The sequence below is a fragment of the Lagopus muta genome, chromosome 7, assembly GCF_023343835.1.
Source record: "Lagopus muta isolate bLagMut1 chromosome 7, bLagMut1 primary, whole genome shotgun sequence".
Taxonomy (NCBI): domain Eukaryota; kingdom Metazoa; phylum Chordata; class Aves; order Galliformes; family Phasianidae; genus Lagopus; species Lagopus muta.
The window spans coordinates 46,716,827-46,734,078 of NC_064439.1; the positions used below are offsets into that span (position 1 = coordinate 46,716,827).

Below are 17,252 nucleotides of genomic sequence, written 5' to 3' on the forward strand. Positions count from 1 at the left end.
GATGATTTGCTTTTTTTTTCTTCCCTTTTTTGGCTCCCACCTTTGTATGTTTCCATGTGGACTGGTTTAATTATGCCAAGAAACCTGATAACATCAAAGATATAAATTCTATACTAAAATGATTATATACAGATTTAGGCACCAAAAACACACCCCTCTTGTAACAACATGTACATAAAACCACTCTAATTTTTCAGTACCATGGCCTAGAATTCCAGATTTTTTTTTTTTTATTTCCACTACAGATTGATTTTTGAGATTTTGCTTGAGGATTAGGAAACTCTGCCAAGTTAAATTGGACATACACAGCTATTTTTCCAGAAGTTATACAGATTGCATGCTTCTTCTATTTCCTCACTGTTTTCCTGTCAAACAAGCTCTGGTTCAGTATTAGTGCATAATGTTACTTCTCATACATCCACATCAGCAAGCTTCTCCAGAAGTGCTTAAAGTGTTTAGATCACAGACACACTAGGCCCAAAGCACACTGTTAGAAAGGTTTCTTGCATTGCCACACTGAAAACATTTCAATGCATAATTTCAATTGTGCAGCCTTTTTTTTACCCACTGCTTTTACAAACCACTCATCCACCACCCCTTGATTTACAGACTAAAAGCTTGCACACTTTGCATTCTGCCCGTCAGCATAATCTTATTCGGCCACACTACCCAGTTCCTTCCTGCTCCAATGATTCCCAAGCAGCACAACATGGAGGTGCTTTACTAAATGGCACCATCAAATCTTAACAAATCCTTAGAGCCTGCTTTGTCAGCTCTTTTGCAAAAGATGCCTCAGTTGCATAAAGCCACTCAGACAGCAAAGGAGGAGACAATTTCAGGACATTCAGCATCTGTTGTTTTTCAGCCACCGAGAACTCATAAGATAAATCTGAAAATCAGATGCAAATGTATGACTCTAAGCAGACATCAGAATAAATCTGGGTGGTTTCTAACTCTGAAACAAACCCAATTCCCTTTGGAGCCAGTTGGATATGTGAAAAAATTTTCTTCTCAGATTGAGTTGTAAGTCATTAGAACATACCACCCATGGAAGTGGTGGAGTCACTTGGAGGTGCTCAAGAAATATGTAGATGTAGCACTGAGAGACGTTCTTTAGTGGGCATGGTAGGGATGGGTTGATAGTTGGACTAGCTGACCATTAATCTTTTCCAACCTTCATGATTTTATGATTCTATGAGTATAACTGAATATAAAGGTGCTAGGAATTATTAACAAGCACAATGCTTTTAACCAAGGAGTTGTCAGAAATCTCTTCTTCCTGGACAGAACTCTAGGACGCATCAGTATGCATCCTCCTGGGCAAGGAGGAGTGCAGAGCTTCTGCTTCTATGCCCCACATAACATCTCAGCTACAAGAGAGAAGGTGCATACATGCAGCTCTAAGGCAGAGTTAATCTGATTCAGTCTTTAACACTGAAGCTTTGAGAATATGTTTATTTATCATGGGTACTCCAAAAACTGGGACCTCAATTGGTCAGTGAAAGTGCCAGATCTTTTTCATCCGTTTTCTAAATACCATTTCATCACATATCCATCTTTCATGCTCACAAGAACTAACAGACTTCCAGCACTAATGCTATTTACTGGCTTCCTCAGCAGCACTTCATGGCACAAATAAGTGCCTCCCTCCCTGAACACCACAAAAAACAACACAGAAAATGTAGACCATAGATAGGAGGTTGCTGTGTAGAACAGGTGTAGAAATGAACATAAGAACACCTAAAGAGGATACAAGCCACAGACAGCACGTGAAGACATGTTATCTTTTCGCTGAGATAGCAGTATGCAGACCTAGTCTAACAGCTCAATTCTGAGCACTGTCTGAAGTAAGAAGATTCCAGATATGGAGGCAAACTGAAGGAAGAAAAGCAGAAAGAGGAAAAAAAAAAAAAAGGCAAAAACTGGAAAAGAAGTGAATTAGGAGGGACAAAAAAAAAATACAGGTCTCAGAAAGTAAGCAAGGTCAACTCCTGAGGATGACAGAAGGGCAAGAAGGGGTGAGGCTCATATTGCACTTAGAGAGCTCAGCACTTGATTCAGATGGATGCAAAATGGTGCACAAAGCTAAATCTGACAAGTGGTCAGACTGGAGATTTTTTAGCTGCAGCTTAATGCATGTGATGAAGAGGACAAGAGGTCTCAGAGGAAGTAATTACAGCAGTTACTAGGTACAACATGAGCAAGTACCAGCATGATAGTCATTTTAATAGTAGTTTTACAGGTAAAAGGTTTTATACAATACTGTTGGTTTTGTTGTGGGTTTCTGGTTTTTTTTTTTCATAATAGCCTTGTATTTGACCGTAAGCTCAATATAATAAAGGTTGCATTTTCATTTGATTTTTTTGGTTGTTGGTTAATATTTTTCTTCCCTCAAAAATTCCTATTAAAAAATGATGAGGGTATAAAACCAGATATTTTGTGGGGAAAAAATATCTATTTTTATATAGCAGCACAAAGCAGAACACCAGAAGTACTGACACTGTGAACCATTCACTTACAGGACCATAATTCTTAAGAAGACTGTTAACAACTCAATGGAAGAAACTTGAAAGCTAATAAAAACTATATACAGGTAACTGTATGCTTTTAAAATGCCATTCTGATATTGGACCAGCTCTTTAATAATGTTTTTCTTATTGGCAGTAAAAAAGTGCCTTAACTTAGACTGATCCATTTTGCACTTATTGTAGATACATTCCAAAGACATTTGCAATTTATATTACATTTTTCCATTTAGTTTATGGTATTTTTGTGCCCTTCATACTTTTCTCCATATTATTTATGCAATTTAAATATGTTCTTTTGTATCTGAGCTCTCTAATCCATTAATTACGCCAATGAGAATCTCATTTCCATACTTGGTGCATTGGATCTTCATCATTATTGCAATGACATATCACCAGCACTCTTCCAGGAGGGTTTTGCCAAGAACTATAATCAGTTCAGCACTGTGTGCATATGTCTGCTTGCTCGATACAGCTGACTCTGTGTTAGAAATGTGCAAGCAGTGATTTCCTCACTAGCCCACGTGGCCTGAGAACACCATGATATAGCTTCTTCAAGCCTGCAGATTTCCACAAAGGCTTAATCACAAGCTGTCACACATGACTGCACGCTGCGCCTCCAAAATAAACGTCACGACAAAACATGAGCTGAGGGCACAGATACCTATTTAGGGATGTATAAATCTCACCCACAGCGTGGGGGTTTGGAGAGATTTTTCTTTGCTGTAGCTCCAGCCTGCTCCTCTGGCTGGACACCCATCAGCAGCTGGAGCCTCTCTTCCAACTGGGTTTCACACAAGTCAGAAATGCCGGCACAGGAACACCGAGCCGGGCTCCTGCTCAAAGAAGGACTGATGGCAGCACAGCACTTTTTGATCTGAAAGGAATCTAGCCTGCAGGCTGTGGGACTGCTCTGGGATGTGAAGTGATGTGCAGCAAGTGGACTTCAAAAGAGCCACAGATGGCACAGACCCAACATGCTGCTACTCAACCCGTATTTGTTCCTCAGAAGTGAAAATTACCTGGAGATGTTACACGTGGTGCTACTTGGCCAGGGTGGCCTTATCTGCACACAGGACTAGGCTGACTTGAACACTGCCTCAACACTGCTGTTGTAAACCTAGAGGAACAAGTCAGAGTCACCATCTTCTGCCATCAGCTAGTTACGTTTCATTCTCAGATGAAAGTCTCACCTTATGCACAGGTATTGCATTAGTTAAGAGCAGAATCTACCTGAATTATTTTTAGGAGAGCCTATCAAAGCAATCACCTGTATAACAGATAATTAACCTGCTTTGGCTCTCGATTCAATTCACTTTTCACTCGCAAAACTATCTTCATCTACACATGCTGCTCCTTGGTCTCCCTATGGAAGCACGTATTGGACTCCAAGTTGCATCAGACATGGAGTTTTAACTGGTTTTTGTTTTCTGGGTTTGTTTTTGGCACTGTGGTTTTTTTTTCCTCCTCATTTAAAAGATGTCATATACATCTGTATCTTTTTTTTTAAATCGGATAAAAACTAATAAAGCTTTCATCATGTTGGGGCATGTTTGTGTTCCAGGAACCCTTCAAACATTGATCAAAACAATGTTCTCTTTTGCAGTAATACGGGGCTGAAGACAACCAGCACACTACCGTATCTTAGGCTATTTTTTTTTGTCTTTTTGTTTGTTATTTTTGTGGGTGAAAAGAAAGCTGATTATATTATGCAGTAATGGAGACCAAGAGTATTTAAATTGAAAGAAGATGCAATCTTGGTAGATTCTACAGCTGATGTATGTAAACTCTTGAAATTATATTAAATAAAGTAGGTATGAAAGAAATGTTTGATGATTTTTTTTTAAATGTGCACTTCTCCACTAGAAGTCATCTGGGCTGCATTATACCTTGACGCAACAACAATTGAATCCTGATGTACGAAAACACTGCCATCTTCACTGAACATGTGTCAAACACTTGCTCTCAGGCTAGCTTTTGAATTGCATATTGTGCCACAGAAATCAGCTATGTTATAGGTAAAGAATCTCAGCAAATCTAGCAGCTTCCTTGCTTTAGCCCACAATGTGGAGTTGGATCTTATTGGGAACAAGAAGAACTGGGACAGAGGTTCTTTCTTCCATTTTTTGGTTTGTTGCACTTGGTTTCTCTATTCAGTTGGTTCAAGCTAGGTAGAACACTAGCTCTTATAATGAAAAATTTAACATAATTTTTTATGAGCAAAGGTCAAATTCTACATTGCGCGTTTGGATTTAAAAGCGGAAATTTAAACTACAGAATGATGTTTCTAGCTGAATAAAACTTATGCCAAGCAAAACTCTGATTTCTAGTTTCTTGGGCTCCTGTCTCCAAACTTTTCTCAGATTTCCAACACTTGGTTATACTTTCTGGCTCACATTTATTTCCTTCTGTTCTGGATTTAGGCGATAAAAGGTTGAGACATATGATTACCACTCCTCAGGTACACTTGGCAAATTTGAGGCTCAGGCATGAGGGAAGGGAGGAAAAGTAGGGGGAATGGCACTGTTTTAGATGTGGCTTGTCAAGATCACCACTGGCATTTATCAGCTGTTTCTTGACACAACCCACTTTGTTCTAAAGTATTTAGGAAAATAAAATACAATCCTTCCTGACAAAATAAGAGTGATTTCCTGCCAAACTGAGGTATGTTCTTATGATATGCAGGATATCACTAGCTAAGGTGCACTTATCTATTTCCTTGCACTTCCTGGCTTTTCACCTATCTCTTTCTACTGGCATTTTTGATCCACTCATTTTAAAATTACATACACCCACCACTGGCCAATGAATAGGTCATTCTTGGATCCCTGCTTGCTTCTGGCAAGATGCTCAGGGTTCACATAGATGATGATACACGAGCCGAAAATGGCACAGCTTTCCTCACCACCACCCATCAGCACTGTGACCCCCAAGCTCATCTCACCTTCACAATAGCACTCAAAGTTTAATTCAGGCTAAGGCGATCCTGGGAGGTTTTTACATTTTCCTCCTAAAATTATACACAGGCTCTCATTTCACCCATTTCTGTCGGGCTGTAGCATTTTTATGTCTTTTCCACACATGTATATTTCTTGAAAGCAAATGCTATAATATCAGGTGTGAGACTACTTCTATTTTGAGTTTTAGATATCTTCCAGCCAAAAAGCTGTACCAACAAAAACTCTCTTGCACTTGGTCATTTACTACTGTACCGAAGTTGAACTTAAAATATTCCATGCCTATTTTATATGCTCACACCCATATAAAAGAAATGCAATCAAATGTTCCCCCCAATTCTCCATTAATAGCATTTTCCTCTTGACATTTCAAAACCCTCAGAACATATCTGCGCTACAAACTTACCAAAGTGGGGTAAATTTTCACATTTATGAAGTTCTGTTTCTACATAAGACCAATTCACTCAGGCCTCTGCAACCCTCAGAATAATACATTCACATCTGAAATATTTAAGTCTGCATCTGAAGACGTGACATATTTGGGTCCCCCCAAAACTTAATAAGTGTATAAAACCTTCCTCTGCATTGAAATAAACACGCGTTTCCACGGATTTGTGAGAATATTATAGAGGAGAATTTTTGCATTAGGTAGCCTAGATATAACCCCAAGCAGTCTTAAAACATCTACTACCTGGAATAAAGAATTAGTTTCTTGAACTGAATCCATATAGTTCCATTATGAATATTATTAATGTTATATATTTTTACCTCGAATCCACGCTCACCCTCTCGTAAAGTACAAGTGAAGTGAAAGTGGATAGTTTTGTAGTCAAACCATTAGACAAAGAGTTAGGAGACCTAAGCTTTCATCACAGTCCTACAAGAAATTGCTTGTGGATAAACTACAACCTCTCTTTGACTTTGATGTTTTTCTATGCAAAAAGAAAAAGAAAAAGATAAAAAGCTCACTCCTTGCAGTCAGCTGTAATTAATGATCATTTCTTTGGAGATCAAATTCATTCATGTTTATTAAGTGCTTAGAGATGATTAGCTGGACAGCAGTATAACAGCACTGAAGTGTAATTGTAAAAGCTCACTTTGAAACTATTGCCTTGCAGATGTTTAAAATGACCGTTTTTAATGGGCATTATAATGATAATAAAGCAAAGACTTATAGATTGTAACTTTGGGGCCTGCAGATTTTGATCTTGTTTGTACTTAACCGTAATGAGTAATCACATTCAATAAGCAAAAGTAAAAAAAAGCTTTATTAGCCGTAAGTAAAGTGTAAAGCTTAAAGTGGTTTTATTAGTTCTCATCCTTCCTACCAGAAAATATTTCTAGGGCTTGTAACTTCATAGCAGTTTAACAAGAGAAGGATGACAGGATCCTCTTGTCCTGGTATCCTCTGTATCACTAGCCACAGACTATCATCCAATTACTTCTGTGCTGAATTGCACATCATAACTAAAGCATACTCCCATATTATCACTTGAAAACATCACAAAAGCAACTTCCAGCATTATCTGCAATGCCTTGTTCTGCTGATATTTCTTGCATACAGAGCTACAGTGTACATTCACACACACTCCCGGTTCTGACCTCTGTTCCCTTATACTAGGAGGCAAGAACCAGGACGGTTCTGTGCACTCCACTACATTTCAGTATGACAAGCAAAGAAGTCCACAATAGTGTTATCTCATGGTGGACACAGAGCCTTTTCCTTAGAAAAATATTACCTGTACTTGAGAAGTGAACGATTTACTATGTGCAGCATATGAAATCCAGCACATGTCCCCCACTCTGAATTCCCTTATCACTACAACTTCTCTTTTCACATGTTACAGCACATGCTTACGAATGAACTCATCTCAGTTGGTAGCTGCACTTGGCTGCCTCCAGGAGATCCTCAGTGTTCAGTCCTCAGGGTTGGCAACAGGCAGTGTTGCCAATAACTCTCAAATGGCACCTACAAGCTTTAGCAAAGCAGCCCCTGCCAAAGTCAGTGTCTACATTATTTACTTTGTTCATGTTCATGTCACAAACATCAACTCGCCCAGTCTCCTAGTCAGTGAGAATAGACAAATTTGGGTTTTTGGACTTTCTAGCAAGGCTTGTCAGTGTTGTATGAGAAATTGCATTTGTAATTTCTCTTTGAAACCTTTGTTGCATTATGGCAACATATTCATGACCTTTGAGTTTCTAGATTCTACCACATTTGCTCTCAGAGTACTACATCTTCCTTTGCCCTCTTAACCTATTCAGCCTGTTAAGAGACTGTGAAATGAAGACTGCTTTGCTCATGCTGCCTCCCTTCTTCTGCCTTGCTAGGATGCAATCCTGTGCACTGCAGACACGATCAGCAGTCAGTTCTGTCACTAATCATTTGGTGATTTGGTTCCAGCATTTCAGTTCAGTCTTCCCTCATTAGTGAGATGGGAAAGACATGGAAAGACTTTATTTAGATACTCCATTCAGATTTCCACAACTTGTGCAGTTCTTTATGACAGCTTGAAGCTATGGAAAAGCATCACTGATAGGGGAAACCTGTCAGCATTCAATCCAATATTTCAGTTACCTGCTTTCTTCTTGGTCTTAAGACAAGTGCCCTTTGTCAAATAGTCTGTCCTCTCTGGACAGCAATTCTTTCCTTCCTGGAACAGCTGATTAAGTTCTCTTCTAAGTTGCTCTCTTCTTAAGATACAGACATAGATCAGGTTTATGCTTGTACAGGACGATAGGTCTTCCAGAGAAAGTTCCTCACTGAATCACTATTAAACAACTGATCTTTCTAGTTGGGTGGAAGGAAACCTGGTTCTCTTTTCCCTCCTGGTAACAAATCACCATATCACATCTTTTGTTTCTTATCTCCCCAGACCTCCTAAAACTCATCTTTTCCCTTGTGGTAAGGCCTGAACAAAGATTTCAGCAACAGCCTGTCCAATAAGTCACTGCTTGGGATGCTGTACAGTGTCAAAGTCAGTATCTCCAAGCTAGTCTCATTCTCCTCTACCTGGCCTCCTGGCTTCCCAGTCAAGAAAGAGAGATCACATTTACCCTTTGGCAGAAATGAAACAGAGCATCTCCAATGCAGTAACTTTCTAGACATCCATACTAAGGAAATGTGGTATCTTACTTCCACTGAAGGGAACCAAGTGCCCTCATTTGCCATTTCTCTAAAATATGCCCCAGAAACTACAAAGATTTAGAGTTCTTATATCCAGTGTTTTTTGCACTTCTTCATGTTCATGCACTAAAAGGGTGCTCATTGATTTAATAAGCCAAGGTCTAGAGAGATCTATAAATACAAGTATTTTCCCCTGCATTATTGCCCTCATGTCCAAGACTGAACTTCTGCTCCTTCACAGATAAATTGCTTCCTCGCTGGTTAACACCAGCTTCCATTAGCAAGAGTGGTGGCAGACATATTTGGGAAGGTGATCCATGATAAAACACAGCTTCGTGTCTTTTTTGTTTTCCCTTTGATTTCTTTACTCACCACATCCCTTACTCCTCCTTTCCCCACACCACTCTGTTCAGAAGAATCAATAACTTATTCTTTATCACTATTAGCTAAAAAGTTATCGCTGGGCCTCACTTTAAATCTACTGGAATCCATGTGACATACATCAAACTCAATGGGCTTAAGATCAGGTTCCTACAGTTGCCAAAATTGCCTTCTAAAACTCAGCCTGAAACAATTCTTTAAGTCTTTTATAGGGTTATAATAGCGCAGGCTAATGCTAATCAGATTTATAGCAGTAATAGAAGTGGGGGGGCCTAGAGATTTCGTTCCTAAAGTAGAAAACATTCTGTGCATTCCACTACTCAGTAACTTCCAAAACATAAAGCACAGCACTTGCTGGTCTATGCTTCCCTTTGCATGCAACAGCACATTAAGGTTTATGGCTTTCTCTTAAGTATGTTGTGCAAAGTTTTATTTAGAATAACTATTTTTCAATAACTCCTAAGCCTTGGCGTATCCGGCTGAATTGCTCCCAAAATGCTCAACTCTGATGTAAAGTTACAAGGAAATGGGATGTTTCTCCCCAAAAAGTGTACTGGCACAAGACATTATTAACTGCTCCATCTCCAGCAGGGCAGGCAGTGCCATCCTGGAGCAAAGCACCAGTACAAGCATCCTTTGTCATCTGATCCCAACATGTAAAGCAACCAGAGAGGCTGTGGATGCCCCATCCCTGGAGGTGCTCAAGGCCAGGTTGGGTGAGGCCCTGGGCAGCCTGGTCTAGTATTAAATGTGGAGGTTGGTGGCCCTGTGTGTGGCAGGGGGGATGGAGAGGGAAGGGGAATGAGGTCCCTTCCAACCCCGGCCATTACCCTTTGGCAGAAATGAAACAGAGCATCTCCAATGCAGTAACTTTCTAGGCATCCATACTAAGGAAATGTGATTCTGTAAAAGCACCCTGCAGCCTCCACCTCACACCCAGAGGAAGCCAACCTCATGGAAGCTCAAAGCAGCAACATTTCTTACCCCTGCTTGTCACCCTATTTGCTGAGCTACACCAAAGGGTTCCGTGCACACCTCCGACTCCTGAAAGCATCTCCAAATTCACACACCACACGCAGTTTTGCAATGACACATTAAAGTCATGTCTAACTTTGTGCCCGAGAGTTTTAAAGTCAAGCCACTGCTAGATCAAGGATTGGGTTACTTTCCATTAGCTCGGTGCTGAGATAACCCCACGTTACGTAAAGGCAACAAAGCTACCTGAGGTTTGATTACGTAAAATATTCCCCCCTTTGTTCTGTTACTTTTAGCGCAGGCCTGAACGTTCTTATTATCTGAAATCCAAACTTACCAGGCAAACACACATTATACAAGGGTTGTCTGTGATAAAAGGTATCTGGAGAATTTCCCCTTCATTTTCGCATTTTGCAATGGATCCTGAAAGAGAGATAAAAATTAAAAATATTGACGTATTTCAATTCCCCCAGCTGGTTTTGGGTGATGACTTGTCAGTCTCACTTAACCCCCGCTCCATTCCTAGCCTTCCACATTAAGTTTGGCCCCAATTTGTCCATTTTGAGCAGGTGAGCATGCCAAAGGGAGTGGAGAAGTGACTGTCCCTTTATTGGTGGCACAGACCCAACTTGCTCTGTGTCCCACTTATAGCTTTTTCTTTTCTCTGATGACGTGTGGAGAATAATGAGTACTCCACGCAATGCAGGACGCTTCTGTAATGACAGATCCAGAGCTTGTTGAAATCAGCACAAAGCTGGGTGTTGGACCAGGAGCCCTGCACAAGCGTTAAACCGAGCATCCTCCTGGCGCCTGACAGCCAATTGGCGACGGGGCGGGAGCGAGCGGGCTGACTGTCAGACGGAATCGAATTAGGAATCCCTTTATGGCCCTATTAGCCGGCACTGTGTCACGTTGGAATCGCTTCCCACTCGTGCTAGAAATTGATTCGCGTTTCCCTGCGCGCCCCAGAGAGCAATAAAGTATAATCCTCGAGGGGAAAAGAAAAAAAAAGAAAGCAAGAAAAACGGAAGAGGGGGAAGCCCATCTTCTCCATTCACCTGCCCGAAACCCGCTCTCGCTCCCGCAGCCCCGGCCCTTACCTGTGAGCAGGGAGGAGGCCGGCGCCCCAGGGAGGCAGAGGGCGCCCAGGAGGACGGCAGCGGCCGGGACGAGGCCGGGTGTCCCCGCCGGGCTCCCGCTGGACCGAGGCATGGTCCCGGGCTGCGAGCCGCGGGTGCCGCTGCCTGCGGGACGCCGGAGCCCGCGCCGACCCCCGGCCCTGGGTTACGGAGGGGGGGGGGGGGGGGGGGGGGGGATTGGGGGGAGGAAGGGAGATGCCGGCCCGCCGGGGAGTCCCACCCCGGGGAGGGGACTGCGGGTGCGGGGAAAGCAGCTGTCAGCGCCGGCCCCTCGGCCCCGCACCCCCTCTTTCCATCACCCCCCTCCCCTGCCCGCATCCCTTCTTATACCTTCCTCTCCCCCATAGTCCCTCCTCCAGCACCCCCCGGCCCCACGCCGCCTCCCCCCGGCGCACACACGCGGCCGCGCTGCCAGCCCGGACCCCGCTTCCCCGCCGGGAGGTGCCCGGCCACTCCCTCCCGGCCCCGCCAGCACCGCCCGGGCCAAAGCGGCGTCGGGGGCTGCGGGCGGGGCGGGGAACGGGAGGGTGGCGAGGAGCAGAGCAGGAAAGGTAAAAGAAGGCCGGGAGGAGAGGAAGCTCGGCTCCTTGGAGGGGTCCGCTGTTCGCGCAAAAGCAGGTACTTGGGCAGGGAAAGCCGCTACCCTCGGCTGGCCCGACAGCTGGCGGCCGGGCCATTCGTGCTTGGGGACAGCGAGCGGGAAGAGGACGTGGAGGGGGGACGAGCGGAGCAGGCGGGGCAGCGACTGCGGGGCTCTGCTCCCCGGCTGCCGCCCGCCCGGCCGGCTCCGCGGAGCTCCCCACTCCGCTCCCTCTTTCCCCTCCGCGCTGCTGGGGCCGCTCCTATCGCCTCAGCCGCAGCAGAGCTCCGGCAGCCGGAGCCCAGTGGCTGCCCTGGCCGTGGGCTGACGGCGCCCTGCCCAGACCTGCGCTGCCGAGTCCATCCTTGCCCGGTAGGTTCTGGTCTTCGATCCCCCTTTGCTCTTCCGTCCGTAAGTCGCCGTTCTGGACGCGGGCACGGCGTGAGCTACGGGCGCGCGCCGAAGCTGAGCTTCTGCACGCGGAGCTGCACTGACGGCGTGACCCTTCTGCTACGCGGAGATTGTCCGGGTTTGCTTTGCAACTCGTTTTCCCTCCACGGTGCTTTTTCACCGGGGGAAGCGCAAGCTCGCAGAAATAAACCGCTCTGATGACAGAGCTGAAAGGTGCTTTCGGATTCATTCGCGTTTGCACGGTCTTTTTCTGGGGAGTGAATGCGAGCTGTTCTTTCAAGAAAGCTGACAGCAACTGCAAATCAGGTGCGGGCAGCACAGGACTGCTTTATCTTTAAAGGCATTTGCTTCCCAGTCAGACGCAAGACTTGCGTGTTCGTTGTTAGAATGAAGCCCGGCAGACCGCTGGAAGCTTGCACCACCATTGTGAGATGCAGGATGCCCACGCCTCACTTCCAACATCACTTGTCACACACCTTTATAGTGGGAAACCAACGTCCTGTGACGGGACCACAGAAATCTTGTATTTGTCAGCCTGTCGAAATCGCTAGCAAGATCCCTCCCCGTGAAAAAAGAAAGCCGATTTCTTTTCCTGTTGCACAATATCAGCCTGAACAGGTTGAGCTGCATAGGCACATGTGATAATTTTGATGCCGTTAAAGGAAGCAGCTATAAAAAGAGGGAATTTTGTATTCCATGGAAATAAAATTGGGAGCAGTGCCTAAGTATAATGCATGAAACTTTAATGTATTTATTCTGGGAAAGGATTCACAGTTCCCTTTATTTCAAAGATAAATGAATCTGTAGAGGTACATATTAAACACTGCTCCAGAAGAGATTCTCACTTATCCGAATGTTTTTTTTCCAATGGAAAGATGTACTGAAGCTTTTGGCAAACTGGCTCTTCCTTAGTTCTCTATCTGCAATTGGTGGCTGCGTTTCCCTTCTCTAATTCCAGCACAGCTACAGTCCTAGAGCAAAAGCCACAGAAAAAAATGAAATAAAAAAAAATAGGCTCCAATAATTTCTTAAGTGACAATTCCCACAGGAGAGTACTTATGTCACTGCGTGCATTGAGCCTTCTCTTTGTGATGGTCTAAAATTCATTAAATATTAATGCTGCCTGGTGTGAGAAACATACAAATCAGCAGGGTGCCAAATAGCAATCAGGTATCCAAATAACAGCAGGGAGCTGATAAAAAATACTCTACAGTTGCAAAAGGTTTGCATCTGTCAAATGAAGACAAGAAGGGACAGCAAGCGAGCTTCACACTCAATTCCTGCCATCCCTCATTCAGTTTGCAAGTACGAGAAATGGAATCATACCTAAGGCAGTTGTGCAGCAAGGCACAGGGATTTGCTGCAGCATCCCCAACACACTGCTTGGCCCCAAACTTACCTCTACAACAGCATCTGCGTGATGACAATACTTTGAGTGCTCTCTGGGGTGCGTTTGCTGGGTCTGTGCCTTTTGCTGTGGTTGCTAGAGCATTGGGGTGAGGGATTTGCCCTGTCCTTCATCGTTAGATGCACCTGCTAATGGCACTGTGGGCCTCCCCCATCCACAGGTGCTGGGCAGAGTAGCTTGCTGAGGGCTCAGCTCCCCACCTACCTCTCATCATGGAGCGGGGGAAGTGCTCATGGTTGGGAGCAATGCCGATGCTTCCTGGCATCGGTGGTGGTGACACACTACAGGGAATCACTCTCTAATTTTAATCTCTCACAAAGTGAAATCCAGCGCAGGAGGGAACCACGCCATCCCAATCCTCCCACCTAAAGTTTCACTCATTCAGTGGTACAGTATGAGCTTTGGCTCAGCTTTTTACCTTTCCCCTTAACCTTTCTCCAAAGTCTATCACATCAGTGGTATGTGTGTTTTTTTTTCTTCTTGTAGTAATGTCACATTAAGCACAGTTCCAAAGGTTTGGGTATTATTTCTTCTTGCATCCATGTCTGAATGGATATTTACTTTTCCAAGAAACATTCAAAGCTGTGGTAACTTAGCAAAGCCAGAGGATCACACTGAAAGCCATGTCCTGCTGTTGGACACACACAGAGGCTTCTGTTGTAACTGCTGGCATATAACAAAATCACATGTCGTCAAAATTCTTACCTCCTTTGTATAAGCATCACACAGTATCACTTTGTCTTGAAGGGATACGTTCATTAGTTTTGTTTATTGGTCAGCCCGGGTTCATTGATGGAGTGCTAGCTGTTCACAAGTACCTAGTTTTACGTCATTTGGCTCCTTCTCCAGTTGTGCTTTCCCAGTGGTCAGCCATAAATTGTTAACGGTGTCAGCCATTAGCTGGTGACAATAAATGTTCAACTTAGCACTCACCTAAAATGAAAAACAAAGCTTCACTGTTTGTTAAACACAACAGTAGTAAAGAAGATGACAGTGATCACATTCACATCTTTCTTCATGATCATCTGTTTTACTGGCACATCAAAATACCAAGAACACCCATTATTTTGAGCTGGAGAGTTCTTCCAGAACTGAAGGGATACACTGAATCATTAGAATTCACAAGTATTTTCTTTTGTTAAGAAAATTCACTGTTTTAGGTCTTGGGTGTAGTGTTCCTTCTCATGCAAGAAAGTATTCAGTCAACATGCTGCATGGGAAAGCGTGTATGTCAGCAACAACTTACATCATCAAAAAGAAGGGCACGTGCATTTGCTGTTAAAGGAGGCTTACATTCATTCGTTTCTGTGCTTAATCATGATTTACAGTTAGCAGCATCTACTGGTGTGAACAAATGGTATTTCACCGCTTCTCCTCCATGAGATAATGGCCACAAACCTTCAGATCGGCCGGAGGTTCTCAGAGGTGTTCTTGACAAAGTCCCCCTACAGCATAATGATCAGAAAACCAATGAGGGCTGGAGGACATACTAAGAGGCCTTCAAACTGCAACGAGATTAAAAGTGACATATGGTCCAAGTCCTTAAATAAAAGGAGAGTATCTAAAAGTTACAGTGAGACTCACTTGAATAAATGTTTATAAATTTCATCAAACAACTCATCATTTTGACAGTTTTCCATAAACCTCTGCAACATGTAAAGTATTTAATTTATTTGTGGCAAGATAAAGATAATGAGTAACATTTTAAAAGCTTGTTAACGTAGAATGTTTTGGCATGGTCAAACTTGCATACTTCTGCTGTTTAAATTATGTTTTCTAAGAACTCAAAAAACCATACAAGAAGGAGTTTCTAACTGCAAAAGTCTTCAAAATCTTGTAATTTAAAATTGTACAAATGCATGCCAAATGCACAGAATCTAACCCGAACTGGATGTAAATGGCATCACATCTCCAAACTAAAGTAATAACAATAATAATATTAATGAATACGATTGCAGCGTGGAGGAAAAAATATAACTCCAACGTGGAGAAAATGAACTGTTATAGCCTCATGTCAAGTATGCTAAAAAAGACAATAAATGATAACAGAAATGATCCTAGCTATGGAATTCCTAGCAGAAGCTATTAGATAGTGTATAGGCTAAACAAACACAGTCCATAGGCATGTGCTTTTTTGTTACTCAGCTGCTGTAAATAGATAATTGCATTTCCATAGATAATTAAAAATATTTTGTAAGCTATGTGTTTTCATGTGAAGTTTACCTTGAACACCTGCTGTGCCTGGGAGATGATAAAAGCTAATTAAAGCACATAAAGAGTGACATGCACGAAATACTCCTTTGTTTTGCACTTGGGAGACGAATGAAACCTGCATTTTGTCCAGCTACTCTCCTAGCTGATGACTGCAACAAATAAGGGAGCATTAGAGTAACACCATGTACCATGGCAGACTGATGCCTGCGGGTGAGGATGGTCTCTGCACACTACAGCAGCCTCACTACATGCTCTAAAATTCTTGGTTCCACACCACACACGCCCCTAAAAAAAAAGGCTTCCTTATTCTGATGTGAGATTTTCCCTTCCAGCCAAGATCCAGTTCTAAAGCAGCTGCCTCTACCATGCACAAGGAGGTAAAAGGTTGAATGTCTGCTAAAAACCAAGCGTCTAACTGCATGTGTCCAGTATGATCACCTCCTCTCCTATTGAAACCCTACCATGTGAGTTGTCATGTTGCTGTGCTCTTACTGCTGTTGTTCCTGTTTTCTTGCAGAATTTCTCCTTGGGCTTTTCTGACTGTCAACTAAAGGCTTAAGAACTTACAGGTGATGTCCGAGGAACAATCGTAAATTGCCAAGCTGGAGCTTCCTCTAGTTCATGTGGCCTTCATTTACACCCAATGAGTGAGAGGACATCAAGGGCCGTTCATTTTAAGACATCTGTAATGAAAAAAGTTGTCGCTTGTCGGCCGTAGCAGGGAAAAAAGAGAAAAGGTGCTGTGTGATGCGATTGCTGGCAGATGGCACTGTTGGGAGCCCAGATCCTCGCAGCGTGCGGCTGCATGGCAGGGAGGGGATGGGGCTGCTTTCACAATTAACCTGAACCACAGATCTGTTTACAGCAATCTAATCCATATGTGCTAATATCTTGCTGCTACACGAGTGAAATTCTCTCTTGGATTGTTCTCAGAATGTACTTTTTGCACATCTGGCTTCATACGCACAGGGCACTTGCTTCTACTGCTCCTGCAAGGAATACAGGATACCTTATTCCATCTGGAAGCAAAACAAAAGACAGTGTTGCCGTGAAATCCTCAATATTGTTATTTTCCAGATACAAAAAAGTAATTTAAGAATTACTTCCTCTCCTCTCCTCTCCTCTCCTCTCCTCTCCTCTCCTCTCCTCTCCTCTCCTCTCCTCTCCTCTCCTCTCCTCTCCTCTCCTCTCCTCTCCTCTCCTCTCCTCTCCTCTTTTTTTGTTTCCTTTTAAATAAAATTGTCTGTGCAACTTCTTGGCTGCTAATCTACATGAAAGTACAACCATTTAATGCAATGTCCGATTCATCCAACTGACAGTATCACACATATAGGGCAATGAAATTACAATCATAAGCAACTTTTTTTCATCAGCATACATGAACAAATCAGGGTAATCCTGCACTGGTCTGTTGTAATTTCTGAGAATTATGGAGTTTCATAATGACTAATATAGCCAATATTAAAGCAGCAGTGTTGCAAGATATCACACTAAACTGCTCAGCAATCTGGCTGAATAATTAAACCCCAGATATT

At 43.2% G+C, this 17,252-nt stretch overlaps 1 protein-coding gene across 3 annotated transcripts in view; it reads right to left on the minus strand.

Annotated features, from left to right (window-relative positions):
* BMPER (BMP binding endothelial regulator) overlaps positions 1 to 16,334 on the minus strand; it is a 150,604-nt gene extending 134,270 nt beyond the window's left edge. The window contains exons 1-4 of one of the 3 annotated variants that reach the window (XM_048950764.1): positions 16,285 to 16,334; positions 13,495 to 14,948; positions 12,030 to 13,066; positions 10,303 to 10,388 (exon numbers count right to left, since the gene is read on the minus strand). In XM_048950764.1, coding sequence (XP_048806721.1) covers positions 10,303 to 10,388; positions 12,030 to 12,324 — 381 coding nt within the window. In that variant the 5' untranslated portion in view covers positions 12,325 to 13,066; positions 13,495 to 14,948; positions 16,285 to 16,334. Of the gene's footprint in view, positions 1 to 10,302; positions 10,389 to 11,065; positions 11,250 to 12,029; positions 13,067 to 13,494; positions 15,453 to 16,284 lie in introns of those variants that run through there. The other 2 variants (XM_048950763.1, XM_048950765.1) reach the window with 2 other exon arrangements.
* Positions 16,335 to 17,252: the final 918 nt, after the last annotated feature.